Here is a 19,615-nt window from a genome sequence, read left to right on the forward strand (position 1 = left end):
CCGGCGCACGAGGAGCACAGATGCACATTGCACTTAGTGAATACGTTCCATTGTAGCGATACTGGAGCGATCAAATCGAGATAACACCAAAACACGGTGCGATAACTGCCGGTGGTCCAGGAATGTCCCTGACCCTTTCATTGTATGATTCATGCGCGTACTTATTTCAAGTTTACAAGTCATACTTTGATATGACCCTTTTCCAAGCGCTTGAAACTATGCATAAAACATCAACTATCCGCCTTTCCATAGACTAACCTTATATTGGACAATTCCGTATGTGATGTTTTCTGTCTTGTTGAATGACAAGTTCTGCTTTGTCCATTCCGGGCTGAAGCTCATTGCTGTGGAACCCAGCATGAGCTCTTTCAGCCTGCACCCCTCCTGCTCGGTGATTGGTGTTCCCTTCACTGGTGACCGAGTCGATACCGACCCCTTGCCGCCCATTGTCGCAAAGTCGGACACGAGTTCCCCCATCGTATCGTCGTCAACAATTTCCAGGTCGCCGAACATGTGGCGCTGATCGTTCTGCGGGGCCGTAGGGGCCGACTCCGACTGCTGCTCCCCACCGAACGTCAGCGACGAGCGTCTCACCGTCCATGTGTCAAACCCTAAGGCACTTTGGGTCACCGGCTGGGCAGAAGCCGCCGGACGCACCGCGCGGGTCTCGGTGCGCGCAAACAGCTCGTGTGAAGAGACCGGGGGCGGGCCCTGCATCGCACTGCCGCGCCTCGGTGGCGCTGGTTGACGCGGCCCCCATGTATCGCTGGTGGACTGTACACCTCCCGTGATGCGCAGCTCGCGCGATTGTCGGATGCGTGCTCCGCGGCTCGCTGCCTCCTCTATCAGCCCAGAGGAGCGAGTACCGAGCGACGGATCATCCGTGGCTCCAGTTCCCATCATCTCAGTCCGCATACTGGCCATAGTGGCTCTGATGCGCTGTCGCTCACGCTCTTCCTGGGAGAGTTTGAGCACTTCGCGATTGGCCCCATCTTCGACCGCGCCGTGACGACCGGAGTCAGCCGGCTGTTTGTCGAAAGGATTGCGCGCTGCGACTTGCGGCCCAACAGCATGGCCGCGGATCATCATGGCACTCGGTGGGCCATGAGGTCGCGTCGGACGCAGCTTTCGGTCACCAGTCGCGCGACGCATCCCGTCAGTGGCAGCGGTGTCTTGGTGGCTGGTGCTGGTCGGAGAACGGTGCCATGAATCTGTCAGAGAGGGTACCGCTGGCGCTACCTGACGGGATCCGAATGTAAACGTCTCGCTGAGTGCATGGCGAGCGTCGTCCAGAGCGTGCCCCGTCGCCTCCTTGCGAGTGAAGCGGTGCTCAGCGACGCGCACGATGTCCCAGTTGTCGTAAGAGCTGGAAGCCAGTCCGAGCGGAGACTTGGCGACAGAAGAGTCCGAAGTACTCGGCGCTGACGGTGGCTGCGATGGTGCTTCCTGTTGAGAAGAACCTCGACTGAGCCCGTAACGGCACGTGAGCGGGCGTACTGCGCCACTACCAACTGGAAAAAAAGAAAAAAGATTGTCATTCATTCGCTGAAGCCTATTTTTGTCATACATCTTATGATGTATCTCTCAAAGACTGCAGGTTGCAATCACCTAGCAAATGATGCATTGTTTGGCGCCGATATACCGAGACACAAATGCACGGACAGCGTGGCCGTAGCCAACACTGACCCCGGCAAATTACCTATTTACATCTGCCTTGGGTTGAACGTTTCATCGGAAGTCATTCCTGTTAAAAATTTACATAGCTGGAATGTGTCGTTCAAATGAAACTACTGTGATTTTGCTATAGACTTTTTGCCAAAACAGATTTCGCATAAATAGCGTTATAGGTACGTTCGTCTGCAATGCGTCAATTTGCAGAGCAATTTATTCCAATATGATATCCATAGGTGTTATTGCGTGCAATCATTCCAATGGCACCCTTGGTCATGTTACTGGTCTACAATCTATGCCGCCGATCTCATGTTTCTTGGCGCCTATTTCGGACAAAAGTCATGCTAAATTCTCTTGAACGCAGTTTATTGAACGTTCATCGAAAACTGAACCGAAAAATTACACCCCTCAACAGAGATCATGCCTCTGAGCGGTTACACGACCTAACCATAAAGCCAGGGGCGGTCGCAGACTTGGAGTTTGGGGGGGGGCCAACTTGTCAAAGGGGCCCCTGCGCTGACCCGGGGGGCCCGGTGCTAGCTTAAAGGGGCCCACGGACGTAGTGCACGGGTGCAGAAATCCAGGCCATGGCCGGTGAAGCGGGGGGGGGGGGGGGGGTAGTGAGCGGCACCCGAGAGGAGGCTCATTGCGAAATGCGAGCTTTGAGGGTGTACCATGTCGAAAAGGTACCGATAAGTACATTTTGAAACATTGATATTGTCAATAATTCACGCAACTGTGAATGGACTACCGCAAAAGTAAAGGCGGCGCGGCTAACTTTGCCATTTTCTAAGATCATCGTGCTAAAACTTTTGACAGTGGGTCATCGGTATCTGTTCACTGTCCAATCACATGTGTTCCGTTTCATCTTTCTTTGTTTATACTTGAACACAAATGTAAGTTTTGAAGGCCATTACAGTAGCCAATACTTCGGAAGATGGATAGTGGGCCAAATATCCTAAATTTGTCGTGCTGCATGGAAAGTAGTGTTGCTGAGAAAAGGGGTTTTGTTCCAGATTACTGTGGATGCGGAATACATTGTCTGCACCCACTGCAGAATTATTGTTGGTGCAACTGCGCCCACTGCACCCATGGTTCCTACACTTATGGGCCCATCGATAGCGCTTCGGCGATACCTATCGCCTAGAGGCTGCAATGGGGCCCTTAGAGTACGGTGTCAGACCCCCCAGAGGCCGGCGTTGGACCCAAGGGTCAGCGAAGGGCCTCAAAGGCCCCAGGTAGGGCCCCAGAGGCTGATGTGGGCCTTCAGAGGCAAGTGCGTGACGCCGAAAGGTAAGGCTTGAGCCCCCCCCCTCCCAGAGAACATAATAGGGCCATCAAAGGCCGGTGTGGGACCTTTAGAGGCTGGTTTGGGCCCATAGGGACCAGTTTAGGGCCATCAGAGACCAGTACAGGGCCTGCAAAGGGCAGTTTGAGACCATCAGAGACCGAATTGGGCACTCAAAGGCTAATGTGGGTCCTTACAGGCCAGCATGGAGCCCTCAGAGGTTACCGTGGGGCTCTAAAAGACCGACATGGGCCGGCGTTGGACCCCAGAGGCCAGTAGAGGGCCGTCAAAGGCCAAGATGGGCCCTCAGAGACCGATGCGGGCCCTTAGAGGCCGGCATCGGGTCTTCAGAATCCAGTGTGGGGGCCCTCAGAGGCTAATGTGAGCCCTTACAGGCCAGCATGGGGCCCTCAAAGGTCAGAATAGGACCCTAAAAGACCGGCATGGGCCGGTGTTGGACCCCAGAGGCCAGCGGAGGGTCCTCAAAGGCCAAGATGGGCCCTCAGACGCCGATGCGGGCCCTGAGCGGCCGGCATCGGGTCTTCAGAAGCCCGTGCGGGCCCTCAGAGACTAAGGTGGGTCCTTACAGGCCAGCACGGGCCCTCAGAGGTAAGCGTGGGGCCCTAAAAGACTGGCATTGGCCGGTGTTGGACCCCAGAGGCCAGCAGAGGGCCCTCAAAAGCCAAGATGGGCCCTCAGAGGATGATGAGGGCCCTTAGATGCCGGCATCGGGTCTTCAGAATACAGTGCGGGGCCCACAAAGGCTAATGTGTGTCCTTACAGACCAGCATGGGGCCCTCAGAGGTCAGTGTGGGGCCCTAAAAGACCGGCATGGGCCGGCGTTGAACCCCAGAGGCCAGCGGAGGGCCCTCAAAGGCCAAGCCATGGGCCCTCAGACGCTGATGCGGGCCCTGAGCGGCCGGCATTGGGTCTTCAGAATCCAGTGCGGGGGCCCTCAGAGGCTAATGTGGGTCCTTACAGGCCAGCATGGGGCCCTCAGAGGTCAGTGTGGGGCCCTAAAGGGCCGGCATGGGCCGGCGTTGGACACCAGAGACCAGCGGCGGAGGGCCCTCAAAGGCCAAGATGGGCCCCCAGAGGCCGATGCGGGCTCTTAAAGGCCGGCATCGGGTCTTCAGAATCCAGTGCGGGGGCCCTCAGAGGCTAATGTGGGTCCTTACAGGCCAGCCAGCATGGGGCCCTCAGAGGTCAGTGTGGGGCCCTAAAAGGCCGGCATGGGCCGGCGTTGGACACCAGAGATCAGCGGAGGGCCCTCAAAGGCCAAGATGGGCCCCCAGAGGCCGATGCGGGCTCTTAGAGGCCGGCATCGGGTCTTCAGAATCCAGTGCGGGGCCCTCAGAGACACTTAAAGTCTAGTCTTGGGACTCGAGAGACAGAAATGAGGCCACCAGAGGCCGGTGTGAGGCTCTCAGACGCCGGTTGGGCCCTTGAGGCCGGTTTAGGGGCCCTCAAAGGCCAGTGGAGGGCCCTCAGAGGTCAATGTGGGTCCTCAGCGGTCAATGTGGACGCTTGACCGCCACTGAAAGGCCCTCAGAGGTCAGTGTAGGACCCTCAAAGACTGGTATGGGAGCTGTTAAAGGGACCCTCCCACCTTAACATTAGTTTTGAGTTGAGATAGCCAAGTTTGCGGCCAGGCTCAGAAACCACCATTTATCCTGGTCGCAACCCCCGCAGCTTTATGGTGTTCAAGAAATTTCTTCCCTTTACTTGCAGGGTGGGACCAGCGTGGTCCCTATCTCTTAACCATTACGGGAATCTGATGACGTCATCAGGCTTTCGAACGTTCGTTAAATGTTTGACTAAAACGTTTTGTAGCACGCGGTGGTATATGCTGCTTTGCGCGCAACAAATGCCGCACTTTCAAATAAAGTCGCTAGGAACAGCGGAGATCCCAAAAAGTAAACAAAAGTAAAAGTCTAATATCTTGAAAACCGGTGAATATTTTTCGATGAAATTTGGTAGATATTCGTTTTTGCTCTTTCTGAACCGAGCGACATCACTTTCATGCCAATTCATTAACTTTTTTGAAGGTGGGAGGGTCCCTTTAATAGCTGGCGTGGGTTTCTCGAGCCTCGTGACAATCGAATACGGGCCAGGGCCCCATACGGCCATGGGGGCCCATCGGTTGTTTGGGGGGGGCCAAATGATATGATGGCCCCCCCTGATTTGGCTTTGGGGGGGGGGGCATGGCCCTGATGGCCCCCCCCCTGCGACCGCCACTGCATAAAGCTACTAACAGTTTTCGATAGCAACTTATTACAAAGTCACGTTGGAACGATGTGAACATTATGCGTCAATCTCAACAGTGCGAATCGACTAATAAGCAACCTGGCCTTTTTGGGTCTGGTCAAGACCTTGACCTTAGGTTATATATTTCAGCTGCCCTATGACTCACAGCTGGCGTCGAAGCGCAGTGACAATCCGCTGAGCGAGTCGCTCTTCTTGCGCTGGCGGTACGAGTCGACGGCGGGCTGGAGTTGGAGCTGAGAGCGGCTATCGGCGCTCATGGCACCGCCGGCGCCGCTCCGCCCACCCAGCGCCGCCGCATCGCCGCCGACAGGACACTGGGCCGGGTCGGCAGGGGGGCCACCAGTCGCCACCAGTTTCGCTTTGTCCAATCACTGCACTGTCCCCAAGCACCTGGACACTGCCCTGGTACTGTCCGGCGAACTGAACTCCCCAATGCCCCCCGTTCACCGCAGAACCTCTGTCACATCGGGCCGCCGCCGCACTGCCTCTGACAGGGCTCACATAGTTCACTACATTGCCATGACTACCGGAGCTCTCTGTCCACCGCACTGCCTCGGTAGACCTCCCGAACCGCCACTGATTAGTGGTGCCGGTGGAATCCGGCTGAATCGACACTGGACCGAACTGGCACCGACACTGGACCGTACTAGCACCGACACTGGACCGAACTAACAGCGACACTGGACCGAACTAACAGCGACACTGGACCGAACTGGCACCGACACTGGACCGTACAAACGCCGACACTGGACTCGGCGTCAGGTGTTGGTATCGAGCGGCCGCCCTGGAAACGCCGACCCCTCCCCTCCCGCCCCGCCGCTCGACTGATCGATTGCAGTCCGATCTACGCCCCGCCCCGGCCGACTGGTCGAACTGTCACGCTAGACACGGGACACCATCAAACTAATCCTTTGGGTGCCAGACTCCGCTTAGAAGTGGCCGCCCGGGCTAATCGCAAATTAAAGAAAAAACTCCACTTGTCTGGTCAGGGCCCTGTTTCACCGGTGATAGCAGCATGCTGCTTTTACACGTGTCAAATTGGGTTTCCATGGAAACATCAACAGGCCCATTGCTCCAACACTACCACAAGTGTGACGTCAGCTCGCGCAATTTGATAGCAGCGTGGTAGCAGCGTCCCGTGAAACACCGCCCAGGTCACCGAGCCATGACATCATAAGTCGGATGCATTTACCCGCGCCCCACTGGGGTCTGCGTATAACACGCCCTACTGGGGGGGGGGGGGGGCTATTCATAGCCCCCCTCCTAACTCCGAAACTACTGGGCCGATCGTCAAAATTCAAACGGCGTCTGATAGCCCCGGAAAAACTGTCGAGCGAAACCTAATTTCATTGACCTCGAGGTCACCGATGACGTCACAGGTCAGGTCAAAGTAAAAATTATTAGCATTTTGGCTTCTTCACGTTTTGGGCTCTGGCTGCCGTCTTACAAGTCAGATCAGGCTCATTTTTGGTTCACACACTCGTGAACAGATTCTCTAGATACTCTGAGGGTACCAAACTTGTACTTTGATTTTCAGGTCAAGGTCAGGTCATCACAGGTCACGAAAATATTATATCATCCGTCGGTCACGTGACACATGTTTTATGGTCCATTTAGGCCAAACATTTCGAATTTGATGTCGTCTGTGTCATTCGTGGTCATTTTGAGTCAAATTTAGCTCAGGTCAGGTCACTTTCAGGTCAAAAAAGGTCAAATTTTGAAGTTAAAATTTTTCAACAAAAAAAGGTGTCTATTGGATGCAGTTTGAGCTCAGAAACACGATGGTGCTATTTATATTGGCGTACGATGTCAAATTCGTGCTGAAAAATTGATTTGAAAAATTAATAATTGTTAATTTTTTGCAATAATGCGTATAACTTGGCCATTTTTGAAGATATTTAGCTAAAACTTGCTAGAGTTAGTCATAATAATGCGTTCTATCACATATATTCCGGTTTTTTTCGAAAAGTCAAAAAGTTTTTGAAAAAAATGTAAAAATATAAATTTTGAATTTTATTATATAAAATTTTCGAAATTTTCAAAATTTCGAAAATCCGAGATAGCAGTTTGATAGCGCAGTCTATTCTGAGTCCTCTCATGCAAAGAAATTGGATCTAGCTTAAAAACTGAGCTCTTGGGAGTGATTGCCGTGGTTCAATGTTTTGCGTCGAAATCGGCCGAACATGACGTCACTCTGACGTCATTTCCGGCCGACCTATGGTAGGTACGAAGTTCAAATTTTGAGACAAGGTGTCAAATTGATGCAGCCGAAGGTACTGAAAGTTTGGCGTCGATACGTCAAGCGGTTTGGAAGTTATTGCAGAAAAACGGGAGGGGGGGCTATAAATAGCCCCCCCCCCCCAGTGGGGCGCGGGTTTAGGCCCTTGGATCACGTTCACGTTCGGCTGAATCCGGCGGATCTTGTAATCTGGGAGAAGTTTCTTGCCTTTTGTCATTTCCGCATTGCAAACGAGACAATGGATGTATTGTTTGTTGATATCTAGAAGCTTTGTAAGGTTGATTCGAGGTTAAAATCCCGCAATATAATGCTGATAGAAGCTATGGAGGCTATTAAAGGGACCCTCCCACCTTCAAAAAAGTCAATGAATTGGCATGAAAGTGATGTCGCTCGGTTCAGAAAGAGCGAAAACCAATATCTACCAAATTTCATCGAAAAATATTCACCGGTTTTCAAGATATTAGACTTTTACTTTTGTTTACTTTTTTGGGATCTCCGCTGTTTCTAGCGACTTTATTTTAGAAGTGCGGCGTTTGCGGCAGATGTTGCGCGCAAATAGCATATACCACCGCGTGCTACAAAACGTTTTAGTCAAACATTTAAAAATCGTTAGATATTTGCGCTGACGTCACACATTCAGAGGGGTATTCCTAAGCATTAGCCACTCTGAATCAAAATGCTGCAATTTTGAAATTCAATATTTCCGATTTAAGGCATTTCTCGATGTTGTGAGTGCCGAAACCGGTAATTGTGAGCCAGGGACCCCATTTTGGCTATCTCAACTCAAATCTAATGTTAAGGTGGGAGGGTCCCTTTAAATGGATTATCTGAGGTAGAGGGGGACATTTTCACGTAATGGTGATATAGAAGCTATGAAGGCTATTGAACGGATTATCCGAGTTATAGCGGACGTTTTCACGCCCCTTTCCATTCGCCTCCACCATGGAAATCGTACGGAAATGGAAATAGTACGGCCCAATCTTATAAAATGCCGTACTATTCTATTTACGGCATTTGGTAACATTAACGGTGATACCAGTGCCGACAAACAGTTATCCGAGTCAACGAAATGATTCTTTGGACCGTCAACATACGATGGACTGAAATGCGTGAAAACCATTTTGCATTTGATAGCCGTTGTCTGCAGCTGAACTTCAGCCAGTGCTGCCATATCCATTCCACGGCGTTTATAAGATTGAGCCTCAATCTTGTTATATTCGTGTGCTTTTATTGCTTTGTGGACTCTCGATTATAAAAGCCAAGCTATAGAGATCAAACGAAATAAGTGAATGAGTGAGTGAATGAATGAATGAATGAATGAATGAATGAATGAATGAATGAATGCATTGAATGAATGCATGCATACATGTGAATGAGTATTAAGTAACTGAATAAGTGAATGAATGAGTAAACGAATGAATGGATCACCCGCTTCAGGGTGATGGTTCAGTCGTCGAGACACGGGGAAGGGCATTTTACGCCTCCCGCCCCCTTCCCCTAACTCCGGTTCTTGGCCACTCAGTGGCACAACGTGAGCGACGTTCGAAAGGTCTTCAAAAATATTCGTTGAAAAAATCCAGCTATTTTAGTTCAGGTCGTAGGTTAGGTCACCAGAGTCATCCGTGATCCGAAAGTCAGATTTTCCAGGTTTTGACATTACATTACCTATAACTTTTCGGGCAAGTCTGCTCACAAAAGGTTAGAACATCTCAGATAAGGTGGTCAATAGCTCTTTTAAATTCTTTTGCTTATGTCTTAACAGCTTTGACCTGTCTACAGTTTAACCACCAACGGATAAAAACCGCCAATAGTTAGATGAACGGTTTGGCGACCAGTGCACATAAATAAAATAGACGTTTATGGCAAAATATTTTTCTGCGATTCGGCTCAAAACTGGCACGACATTGATTTTGCCAGCATCGTGTTCCTCTAATCGAGACGCGTCGAATGAGTTATAGCTTGACCTTAAAACTAAAGATCTTTCTGAAAAGTTGACCTAAGATTACCATGACCTGACCGGAAAAGGTCATGTTGCATATAAGTCGATCCGTGTCGTTGAGCTGAATACATCCAAGGTGTGTTCCTCGCTCTAGCATGTCCATCAACTTATCGTAACAAACTGCTAGGGGTCAATTTCATGACCTGAGCCATACGTAGGTCCAGAGAAGAGTGAGAGGGCAGAGGCCGAGGAGAGCGTTTTCGTGCCTCTTTTTCCTCTTGCCTCGATGTGTTACGATCGTATCATACCATCGGCATCCTGACATGGATTGGAGTTTATCTGTAGACGGCTTATAATAGGCAAATAAAATAATATAAAAGGAATGATTATTGGTTAGGGCTCGGTTTGTGTAGGTTCTCTATTGCATCGTATAGATTGAAAACTCCCGGACAGTATCTCTTCCCACGACAATCTGTCGAGGAATCCATCCAATCATGTCTGGCGGGTCGGGTCGTAACGGTCTGGCTGGGTCCATCGACCCAGCCTCTGCGGTGTTCAGGCCGCAGATAAATGCGGGCGGGGCGGTCAGCTGCCTGGATGGGGTTAATGAACATTAGTTTTGACAGCTGCAGGCCATGTGCATATTTTGTTGTGTGCAGTGTGCAATGTATGTACAATGTACATCGTATCATGCCATAGAAACTGATTTTAAATGCGAAAGCGCTTATAAATCCCGAGAAATTTCGACTCTGGTAATGTGGGTCTTGATACTGTTGGCCGAATGTGTAATGTGTGGCACTGGCCGTCTTAACTACTTTTTTTTTTGCTTCCCGCTGTGACTGAAAACATCGCATAATGCATATTGCACATTGTAATGTAAGGCCAGCTAACCTTTTGTTCATTGCCTTTTCAAAGTCTTCTGCATATGACACAAGTTTATCGGGCGTGGCCGGAGCAAACTTGCAGTGCCTCTACAATAAGAGATCTATTTTTTCTTCGCCGACCTCGTACACAGTACAATGCTGGAGATGACGTCGTAGAACGCTTACGAAACGCCCTCCAATATCATCCGGCGCTCACATAAAAGTCCCGTTTTATCTCCGCGTCGCACAGTCGGAGAGGCAGTTGGCCGTCGGTGCCAAGAATGGATCCATGGCAGGCGGGGAGGCGGAATCGGCACCGACGACCGCGTGACGTCATCGTCGGATCGACTGACCGGACAGCGCCAGCTGACTGCGCCCGAGGTCGCGCCACGCGTGGGGTCGGGCCGTCAGATAGCGCTGTCACGGCCCCGAGTCGTGTCAGGTCGCCGTGACCCGTGTGCCGGCGACCACCTGGGCGGCAGCATGGTGCGTGCCGCCTCCCCGGCCAGTCGGTCACCGAGAGGATCGGCGCTGACCGCCGCGGCCGGCGCGAGTCTGACCGTCCTACCGCAGAGCCATGGAGCAGGTGAGGGGCGCGGCGCGGCCAGAGCCGCTGTCGGTCCGGTCCAGCACTGGCAGCGGGAGCGGGCTCACCGGAGTCTTACTGAATGGGCCGTCGAGGAAGTTCGCCGAAGTGTGCGTGATGTTACCCTTTGCCGTTGACCTGCTTGCGAGTGTATGGATCAGGAAATATGAAAAATTAACATTTATTTTCAATTTAATGGAACGGAGTGATTCGGCTTAAATAGCTACTAGAGATGTCAGAAATTCAAATGAGAATTGGAGGAAACAAATGAATACTGAAGAAACACACAGACAAAGAAAGCACGGAAACAATCGGATTAGGTCGAACAGTGCACATGTTTGATGCTTTAAACACGAAATTTTAGCGCGAAATGCATAGGAAAATGATATTATTTACGAAATAGTACACACATGTCGATCATCTTATGTTATCAAGTTATCATCTGATTACCGTACGATAGGGCCAAAGTTAGAGAAAAATGGATGAGATGAGTATCTTTTGGACGTTATTATTCGTTGTTTCATTAAACAAATAATTCACACTGCAGTCGAGACTAATATGCCAGGTAAAACATGTCGGTTAAGTTGCTAATCTCGCCACTAAAGGCCACCTTTGATCTCATGCAGATCATCAACCTTATTATCTCCTCCAAGGCTTCAACTGTCCAACACCAAAAAATTTGACGGAAAAACGTCCCAGCTGCCAGTGCGAAGTAACTGGCCATCGTTATGCGGTGAGTCACCGGTCAATAGGAGCGCACCGGCACCTCGCTGTGACGACGGCAAGGCGTGACATCGCTTAGGGTGCTGTAGAGACAAGAGACCCTTCGACCTTCTGAGCTGTATACCACTTCCGGGGAAAACTTCTAGACGGGGGCATATTGAGCGATTAAAGTTTATAATACTCGTGGTCTCGTGAGCGAATTATCGCGGCCCGGGTCGGGATCGAACTGGCGAAGCCTTTATGTATCTATAGTGTATAGAGTATAGGATATGTACGTCCTAGTCCTACCTACAAGAACAAACATATATTGTGAACAACGGACCACTTCACGCCCCGCTTTGAGTTTTTTTTTCTTCAAAACATCCTTTCAGAAACGAAAAAAAATGCCATGAACGTTTCGGGGCCTCGAAATTCTACAGGATAAAGCTGTACGTCACTAGCTATTCCCCACGTTCGTTCATATCTTTTATTGGCTATCAGGAAGACTCACCATTGCACCGTCCTGGGTGACCGTGCAGAGGTCGGTCCGGGTCCGTCTACAGCTCCACAGCTTCCCCTCAGTGACGTTCGCTGCAGTGCTGATCACCACGCAGATGACAGGCTGTCACAGGCTCGGAGTGGCGGTGTCGAGCTCACAGCTGTTCATAGTCCCTATTCTTGGCAGCCGAGTCATCCGTGGTCTGTCAGCCAGCTCTGTGACGGAGGGGGAAGGAATGTCAGACAAGACTGTACTTGGGTGGGAATAGTATATCCGTAATGGAATTGGTGATCGACGAAGTTTAACGTCATGTCCTGTGATCTTAGGTTCACTGTCGCATGCTGCCGCGTCAGTAATTATGCGTCTTTTATTTGCTTCGCGTGAAAGGAAGGAGGGCACTTATTGAGCGGAATCAAAAAAAAAATATTAACACTAAAAAACCTGAGACCTGAAAGGTTGGGAATCATGTGCCTATGATACACCTCACCGGTAACAACAACTTCACCGATCACTAAGCGTGCTACCGGTGATAGAACGTCTAGAAAACTGGACGGCATCGGTGCAACAATGCTTTTGCACACCCACAAAACCTTTTTAACCCTCGCCCGCACATGGGGGGGGGGGGTGGTTGCCACCCCCCCCCCCCCAGGTAGTCTTTCTGCTCTGCACTCAACATTTTAAGAGCTAGGCTGATTTTTCGTATAGCTGCTCCTCTATCCTTTCTTGATGTTGACTGAAAATTTCAAGTTTCTGTGGTTTTTGGTTTCGGAGATATGACCTTGTTTTTCAGGTCATGTCATGACCCAAATGGCCAATTCTCAACATCTTGCGTTGGTTATGGGCCTTGTGAGCTTTTGACACCTTGATTTCGGCCTTTTTTGCCAGTCTTACCTCCCACCTATCATGGAACATGTTGTTCGACGATGTACAGATGTCAAGGTCAGGGTCAAGGTCAACCTAGGTCATCTAAGATAATTGCGTTTTAGGCAAGCTGAATTTACTTTTTGTGAAGTTTTTGACTGCATTTTTTGGTGAAAGCTTCTCAGATCATGATTTCATGTAATACAAACACATAAACAATTGGTGCACACATCAGTATACACACAGACACACACAGACATACATTACAAACACATATCATTGACCTTGACCTAACTTGACCTGAAATGACCTCAGCAGCAAAAACCTGGTCGGGTAGTGTGACAAAGAGGTTCTAGCTGGCTTGGCACCAGAAAACGGCATCGTCATCGGCATATGATAAGCAGCGCACTTGATATCCAACGGTGACCCAAAACAGCAACATTTTTTAGTTTGACCTGACCTGGAAGGTCAATGACTGACCTGAGAAGGTAAAACTGGGTATCATTGGATTCGTCTCTTCCCAAAGAATCTTTTTGATCCTTACCGCTAAGCTCTATCTCCAACAGGAACGAAATGGCGCGGGGGGATGGCAACCACCGCCCCCCCCCCCCTCATGTGCGTTCTAGGATGGGAAAATGGCGTGTGCGGGCGAGGGTTAACTGATGCATTTTATTGTGTTTCAGAGTCCCAGAAAAGACCGCTGGCTTTACACGACATTCAAGAACATCAAGTACAAACAAATTGTCCTGAAGCCTGATGAAGAGGTTTACGAAAGAGACCCACATGACACCCATTCACATACACCCCAAAAAGCTGGCGGTGGACCGGGTGCTTCTGAGCAGAACTCGCCCACGGAGCCCGCCCCCGCGCCGGGCGCCGAGGCTCCCCCATCCCCCGGAGTTCTGCTGGGGCTGGGCGAGGCCGGTATTCTGTACGCCGCCAGTTCGGCGCTCTTCCTCTCGCTGTGCTCCGTGCTCGTGAAGCTGCTGGACCGGTTCGAGCCGGCCGAGCTGGCCGCGTTCCGGTTCGTAGGCATCCTGGTGCCGAGCCTGGTGTCGGCGCTGAGCTCCCGACACCGCCTGTTCCCGAGCGGGCGGCGCTGGCTGCTGCTGCTGCGATCGCTGCTCGGCGCCACCAGCCTCGTGTGTAAGTTCTATGCACTGCGTAACATGTCTCTGGCCGATGCCAGTGTCATCCTCCTGAGCGTACCCGTGTTTGTGGGCGTGTTCGCGCGCATCTTCCTGCGCGAGCCGTGCGGGTGGCTGCAGGCGGCCACGGTGACGGTCACGCTGGCCGGCATGCTGCTCATTACGCGGCCGTCGGCGGTGTTCGGCTCGGCGGGCGCGGACGCCGGCGGCGCGCACCTGCTGGGCTCCGCGCTGGCCTTCACCAGCACGCTGGCCGGCGCCAACGTGTACGTCACCATGCGGCTGCTGAAGGGCGTGCCGGCTACCGTCATCATGACCGTGTTCGCCTCTGTGGCGGCGCCGCTCTCGCTGTCCGTGTGCCTGGCCGTGGGCGACGTGCACGTGCCGCGCTCTCTGGAGGAGTGCGGGCTGCTGGTGGCGCTGGCCGTCTGCAGTTTCCTCGGCCAGCTGTGTCTGACGCGCGCCTGTCACGCCGAGCAGGCTAGTCTGGTGGCCGTGGTGCGCACCGTCACAGAGGTGATGTTCGCAGTCGCCTGGCAGTTCATCCTGTTTGACGAGGTGCCGACCATGCTGACCGGCGCCGGCATGGTGCTGATCATCGTCTCCGTGATCCTAGTTGGTCTGAATAAGTGGTTGGCCTCTCTGCCGGACGATCCCGACAAGCGCCCTGGGATATGCCGCTTCGGGTAAGGGCTGGAACCAGTCTAGTCACTATTCATCAGATGACGAAAGTGCGGTCGGTATCTTGAGACTTGAGATGTGATATACATGGACTCATCTAGTGGGTTTTCAATGCAATCTAACAAGTTGTGATAGTAATTGTAGTGTGCCGTGATTGTTGGGCTATGCTTGGAATGGGGACGTCGCAAATTGAGGAGATATGTATATTGTATAGCAATACTGATGGAGCGCGAAATATTGGTCTTGATGTTTGCGATAAAGCACTGATTTTCATCAAAATAACTATTATCTCTATCCGTGGCGCATTATGTCTGGAAGAGATAGATACCTATTCGTATATGTTTTTGTTACACCATATCGATAAACTGATTGGGTTTTGTGTTAAAATAAATCTGCCCTGGGGTTCTGCCATTGAAATCAATCCGCAGCTCCACCGATCCTCAATAACAGCTAACGACGGCTTGCAACTATCATCCAAGACTTACAACCGCGGATCTCTACGCTACAGGCATCAAAAGGTAGGTGTACAAAATGATAAATGATCATGTGACACTAATGCATTATGATGTCTGGTCAGTGTACATACAAGTACGCACCACGTAACGTAAAACTGGTGCGTTTCTGCCAACAACTCCCCTTACAGGTTGAGGTATAACCTTTTTTTCAGTCAAGTCATGATCTCGTTTACTTTAAGGTCAAATGACTAACCATTCGAAGCAAGTCAAAGAGTGTCATAAATGACTGAATAGCTAGATAAGTCAACAATGTCATACAGGATTTGAAATAAGAAAGTTATTGCTCGGCAAAACTTTGACAGTTAGCTACGTACCTACTTATTCCCTGCCGAAGTCTGGAATCTGCCTGTTACAATGTCCTCGTTATACCAATTAATTCTCTGAATATGCTGGTGAAAAAATTAAAGAACCATCGATTTTTCCAATTAGCGATGTGTGGCGCTGAGTTGGACACCAACGACCAGACTTCAGGGGTCAAATTACAGGGCCAGCGGGCAGAGCCCGGCGGAGGCAGGAGACGGGAGACACGCCGACGAAGCCGGGCCAGACCAGTAGATAGATGACTAATATCCTCTAGACCAGAAATCGGAGCTGTGTCGCCCTGAGTCGTAAGTTGCGCAAAAGGAAAGAATACGTGTGAACTGTAAAGTCATGATGTTCGATATTCCATAGGCGGCGGAACGGGGAGGGCACCGGGGCACCGTGCCCCCCTTTGATTTGGGCATTTTAACATTAGCCCTATGGGCGTTGCATGGAAAGAATGGGACCAAAAGTCGGCAGTTCCCCGACTTTTGGTCCTGTTCCGCGGTGAAGGAAAAAGAAGTGTTCCGCCGCTACTGCGACATTCGGTTTCTTATAGCCTATAGGTATCTTGATTCGGCCGACGGCCTCCAGGCCTCCAAACAAAATCCCAGACTGAGTATCTTCCCAATTATTTGTCTTCCCGACTTACCTGTAGAACAAAAATTGAGTGAAACATCGGCGGCGTGGTGTTATCATTATCATCTGACCGCAACACGGTAGAAAATACTGAAAAAGATAATAAAATGAAAGAAATATAGGTATGTCCGAAGGACTCCGAAACCAAGATCTTGTCCGGAACTTGTCCAAAACAATCTATTGTCTTGGTGAATTAGTCAATAATAGGCCCTAAAATACGGCCTTGGCTTGGTATCAGCTTTGGTAACACGTGAAATAAATGAAATTGTACCTATTTAGGGCCTTGAATGAAATGATTTATTCCCGTTGTCTGCTAACATCGAGGCCTTGCTAATATGCTTATTCCGCAGCAAGGCTATATAAACCAGGTAGAACGCTCGTCCCAGCCGCGGTCGGAGGGGGGACGGCTCAGGATACCACAGTGCAAGTTTCAGTTGCAGCCTCCTAGGTACTGCACTGGAAAGCAGACGAATGCCTCTGAAAGATAGGAATATAGGCAAAGTTAGCTGTAGTAGTGTCAATGATAATAGACATGACATTTTTGTCCTTTGACATACATTTGTTGAAGTAAAAAAAGGTACAAAATAAATTGGTTTGTTTCAAGACACGCTCACTGCACAAAGCCGCACAGACATTACACAGGCATATGAAATTGGTACACATAAAACTTGATGATTAAAAAGGTCAAAACTAGCAATAATAATTGAAGTAAAAGTTACAATCACAATCATTTCATTTAAAATGACTTGACATAAGTCACAAGACGCAACGCTCCTATTCACTAAAGAAAAGTTTTTATGCTTTCATTATCCTCCACATATCAACCAGCTTGATACCAGGCTGTGCAATAGTGGGTACATAACCCCATGTTGCCATTTTATTAGAGCAAGTGGGGTTACAACAACAATGCTAATGTCAAACCCACATCTGCAACCCGTACTGCAGTTTCAATCACCTTACAAGCACACCTTCTGGCAGTTTGATAGGCAGAATGGTCATTACTACCTTCTCCTCATATTCAACACATATTCCCTTTATACAGATACAGTTAAGACCTGGTTATGGCAAGCATTTTCGAGAAAAGATAGGATAAGAGTCCAAGACAAAGGTCGAGAGAAACAACACCAACATAAAACACCGACTATGTAGCACTAATACTGTCAAATTCATAAAAATATATACATGATTCGATCAGAAATTCACTGTAGATTTCGAAAATGGTGTCAAATGCCACTCAAATACCCCCATTCGCATGTACGAAGCAATAAAAGACTGACCTTCAGTTCCCCGTGCCATTCTCCATAGGCCACTGTGTATTAAATAACGCGTTCACTGATCGCAAAAAAAATGAGACCCACATATGACGCGTTTGCTACCAGCCAATCAGCGCTCGAGATGCCGAGCGCTGATTGGTGGAGAGGGCCGTCGTTAGCAGTCCATTACATGTCGTTTTCCTTGAACATGTGCGTGAGCGCTGATGCTGCTCACGGGCTGTTGCCATTTTTCGTAATGCTGAAGGCACGGGAGCGAACCCCCCTGTTCCGCAGCATGCAAGGCAGCATGTTTGTTTTCGTAGTTTAAACATTTTTTGTATTAAAGTTCAAAAGATATTTAAAGTTAGCATTTTCTGAAATTTATACATTAATTCTCATTTTTGTACAATAGTTTTACCTACATTTAATTTAAAAAAAGCAATCTTCCTTTACATAACGTCATTTAATAAGGCGTTTGTGAAAAGGAAACCCATAATATTTCATTCATCCTTGATAAAATGATAGCTTCAGTATGCGGCAAATGCGGTTGGGCTGCGACAAAACGGAGCGGTGAGTATAGGGTAGTTAATGCGTTATTTTGTGGAATATTTGTATTTTACCTTTGAAATTTTATTGAAATGATATTCCTCAATTATACTTAGATTGATTGTTAGGCAATTTATTATGACTTTGCCCTTAATACGTTAAAAAAGGTGAACATGTATCATGTATGTCAATGTGTAGCCTGTAGGTACCTACACGAAACGCTTCGACATGACTGACTCAAGGTTGAAGGTAAATTAAGCTGCACTATCATTGATCGTTCAGGAAATTACGTGTGTTATCTGCAGACCTGTGATTGCGGGGCTCCCTTGACATCGGTTTTTGCGATTTTCCAGAATTTTCGTGCATTATTGTACGTTGACGCAATAATAACAACTAATGGATGGTTTTGTACCTAACAGAGGCTTAAGTTTGCCATTTTCTATATTATTTTATCCATAAATAACTTTTTTTGTTAACTGAACATCAACACATGAAAATTAACGAAACAATTATTAATAATGTCACTTTGATTCATACGGTGCGCCACCGGCACCAAGTGCGCGAACAACTGTCATATCACGCAATCTCGCAGATTCTGCAAAAACGTTTGTAGCTCTAAACTTAATATTGGTACGGAACATCCAGACTGTCCTGACTATCCGGCATTTCCTGTACTGAACGTCCGGGATTTCCTTGAATGAATCTGTGACCCCAGTGTAGCCGACCCTGTGTATTTCCTATCAGCTGAACTTCATCCGCATACCAATTTTCTGCAAAACCTGCAAACTCTCAGATCATGCATGCAATTTCCCGGACGATCACGCATAGTGTAGCTCGGCCTTTAGGCTCTTGCTCAGGCTCCAGTGGACATCTTAATCTTTCTAACATCTCAAACGTCTTAAGCCAATTCATAGCAGTTTGCTTTGCTTTGTTTTATTGTACTCTCACATTTTGATTTGAATTTGTTATTGTTTTAGGTCATCTGAGAAAAGATTTCATGCAAATTGTTTATTTGCCTGAAGATTGGTCTGCTTTTGAGCCTTGAGCCAAGGCTCATTTGATCTACCTACTTGAGTCCTTGAGGTAAGTGCCTTAAAGAGAAGTGTCCTTAGGCCTGTTTCACTGTGAATTGTGCTGGAATATTATTCCATGACGCATGCGCTGAAGGCATCGTTGGGCAGAGCAGGGGCAGAGCTTCTGAATGGAATTGTGATGTCATGGCAGAATATTGTGCAGCAGAATGGCCTGACAGATTTCTGTGATGGTGATTGCTTTGCTTCTCAATGTGGTGTACCAAGTGACTGAATTCGTTTCATGTATCTTCCTTGCTGGGATGTAATTGGAGATGCAATGTCATGAATTGGTGATTTGCCACCCCACAGTATATTTGAGAAACATGAGTCAATCAGTGTGTTTAGTAGGTACGTTGCATTCTAGCAGTTTTTGTGTGAAATCATTTTGGATCAATAGCGATTGTCATGCTATGCTGCTCAGTAGAATATTTTGTCAGTGTTTCACAAAATATTTTGCCATCCTAGGTCTGCGATGTCACCAGAAAGGTGATGTCACACCTGGTAGAACTTTCTGCCGGGTGTGAAACAGGGCCCATAATAAATA

The 19,615-nt window shown here is 49.1% G+C and overlaps 3 protein-coding genes across 10 annotated transcripts in view; 2 read left to right on the top strand and 1 right to left on the bottom strand.

Annotated features, from left to right (window-relative positions):
- LOC122391527 (probable ubiquitin carboxyl-terminal hydrolase MINDY-4) overlaps positions 1 to 17,517 on the bottom strand; it is a 21,964-nt gene extending 4,447 nt beyond the window's left edge. The window contains exons 1-4 of one of the 4 annotated variants that reach the window (XM_043385580.1): positions 17,477 to 17,510; positions 16,213 to 16,676; positions 12,068 to 12,270; positions 259 to 1,511 (exon numbers count right to left, since the gene is read on the bottom strand). In XM_043385580.1, the coding sequence (XP_043241515.1) occupies positions 259 to 1,152 (894 nt within the window). In that variant the 5' untranslated portion in view covers positions 1,153 to 1,511; positions 12,068 to 12,270; positions 16,213 to 16,676; positions 17,477 to 17,510. Of the gene's footprint in view, positions 1 to 258; positions 1,512 to 1,699; positions 1,882 to 5,372; positions 5,715 to 12,067; positions 12,271 to 16,212; positions 16,677 to 17,476 lie in introns of those variants that run through there. The other 3 variants (XM_043385555.1, XM_043385563.1, XM_043385573.1) reach the window with 3 other exon arrangements.
- LOC122391579 (pseudopaline exporter CntI-like) lies at positions 10,490 to 15,154 on the top strand. The gene is made up of 2 exons (XM_043385638.1): positions 10,490 to 10,854; positions 13,600 to 15,154. Exons 1-2 carry the CDS (start codon positions 10,846 to 10,848, stop codon positions 14,752 to 14,754), a joined length of 1,164 nt encoding a protein of 387 aa, XP_043241573.1. The 5' UTR covers positions 10,490 to 10,845; the 3' UTR covers positions 14,755 to 15,154.
- Positions 17,518 to 17,964: 447 nt separating the features above from the next.
- The window catches only part of LOC122391583 (calcium-transporting ATPase type 2C member 1-like), a 35,896-nt gene continuing 34,245 nt past the window's right edge, over positions 17,965 to 19,615 (top strand). Inside the window, exons 1-2 of one of the 5 annotated variants that reach the window (XM_043385651.1) lie at positions 17,965 to 18,022; positions 18,976 to 19,081. The gene's annotated coding sequence lies outside the window, so the exon portion shown is untranslated. Of the gene's footprint in view, positions 18,248 to 18,322; positions 18,334 to 18,975; positions 19,082 to 19,615 lie in introns of those variants that run through there. The other 4 variants (XM_043385660.1, XM_043385679.1, XM_043385669.1 and 1 more) reach the window with 4 other exon arrangements.

Source organism: Amphibalanus amphitrite, unplaced genomic scaffold, assembly GCF_019059575.1.
Source record: "Amphibalanus amphitrite isolate SeventyFive unplaced genomic scaffold, NRLGWU_Aamphi_draft 000022F_arrow, whole genome shotgun sequence".
NCBI lineage: Eukaryota > Metazoa > Arthropoda > Thecostraca > Balanomorpha > Balanidae > Amphibalanus > Amphibalanus amphitrite.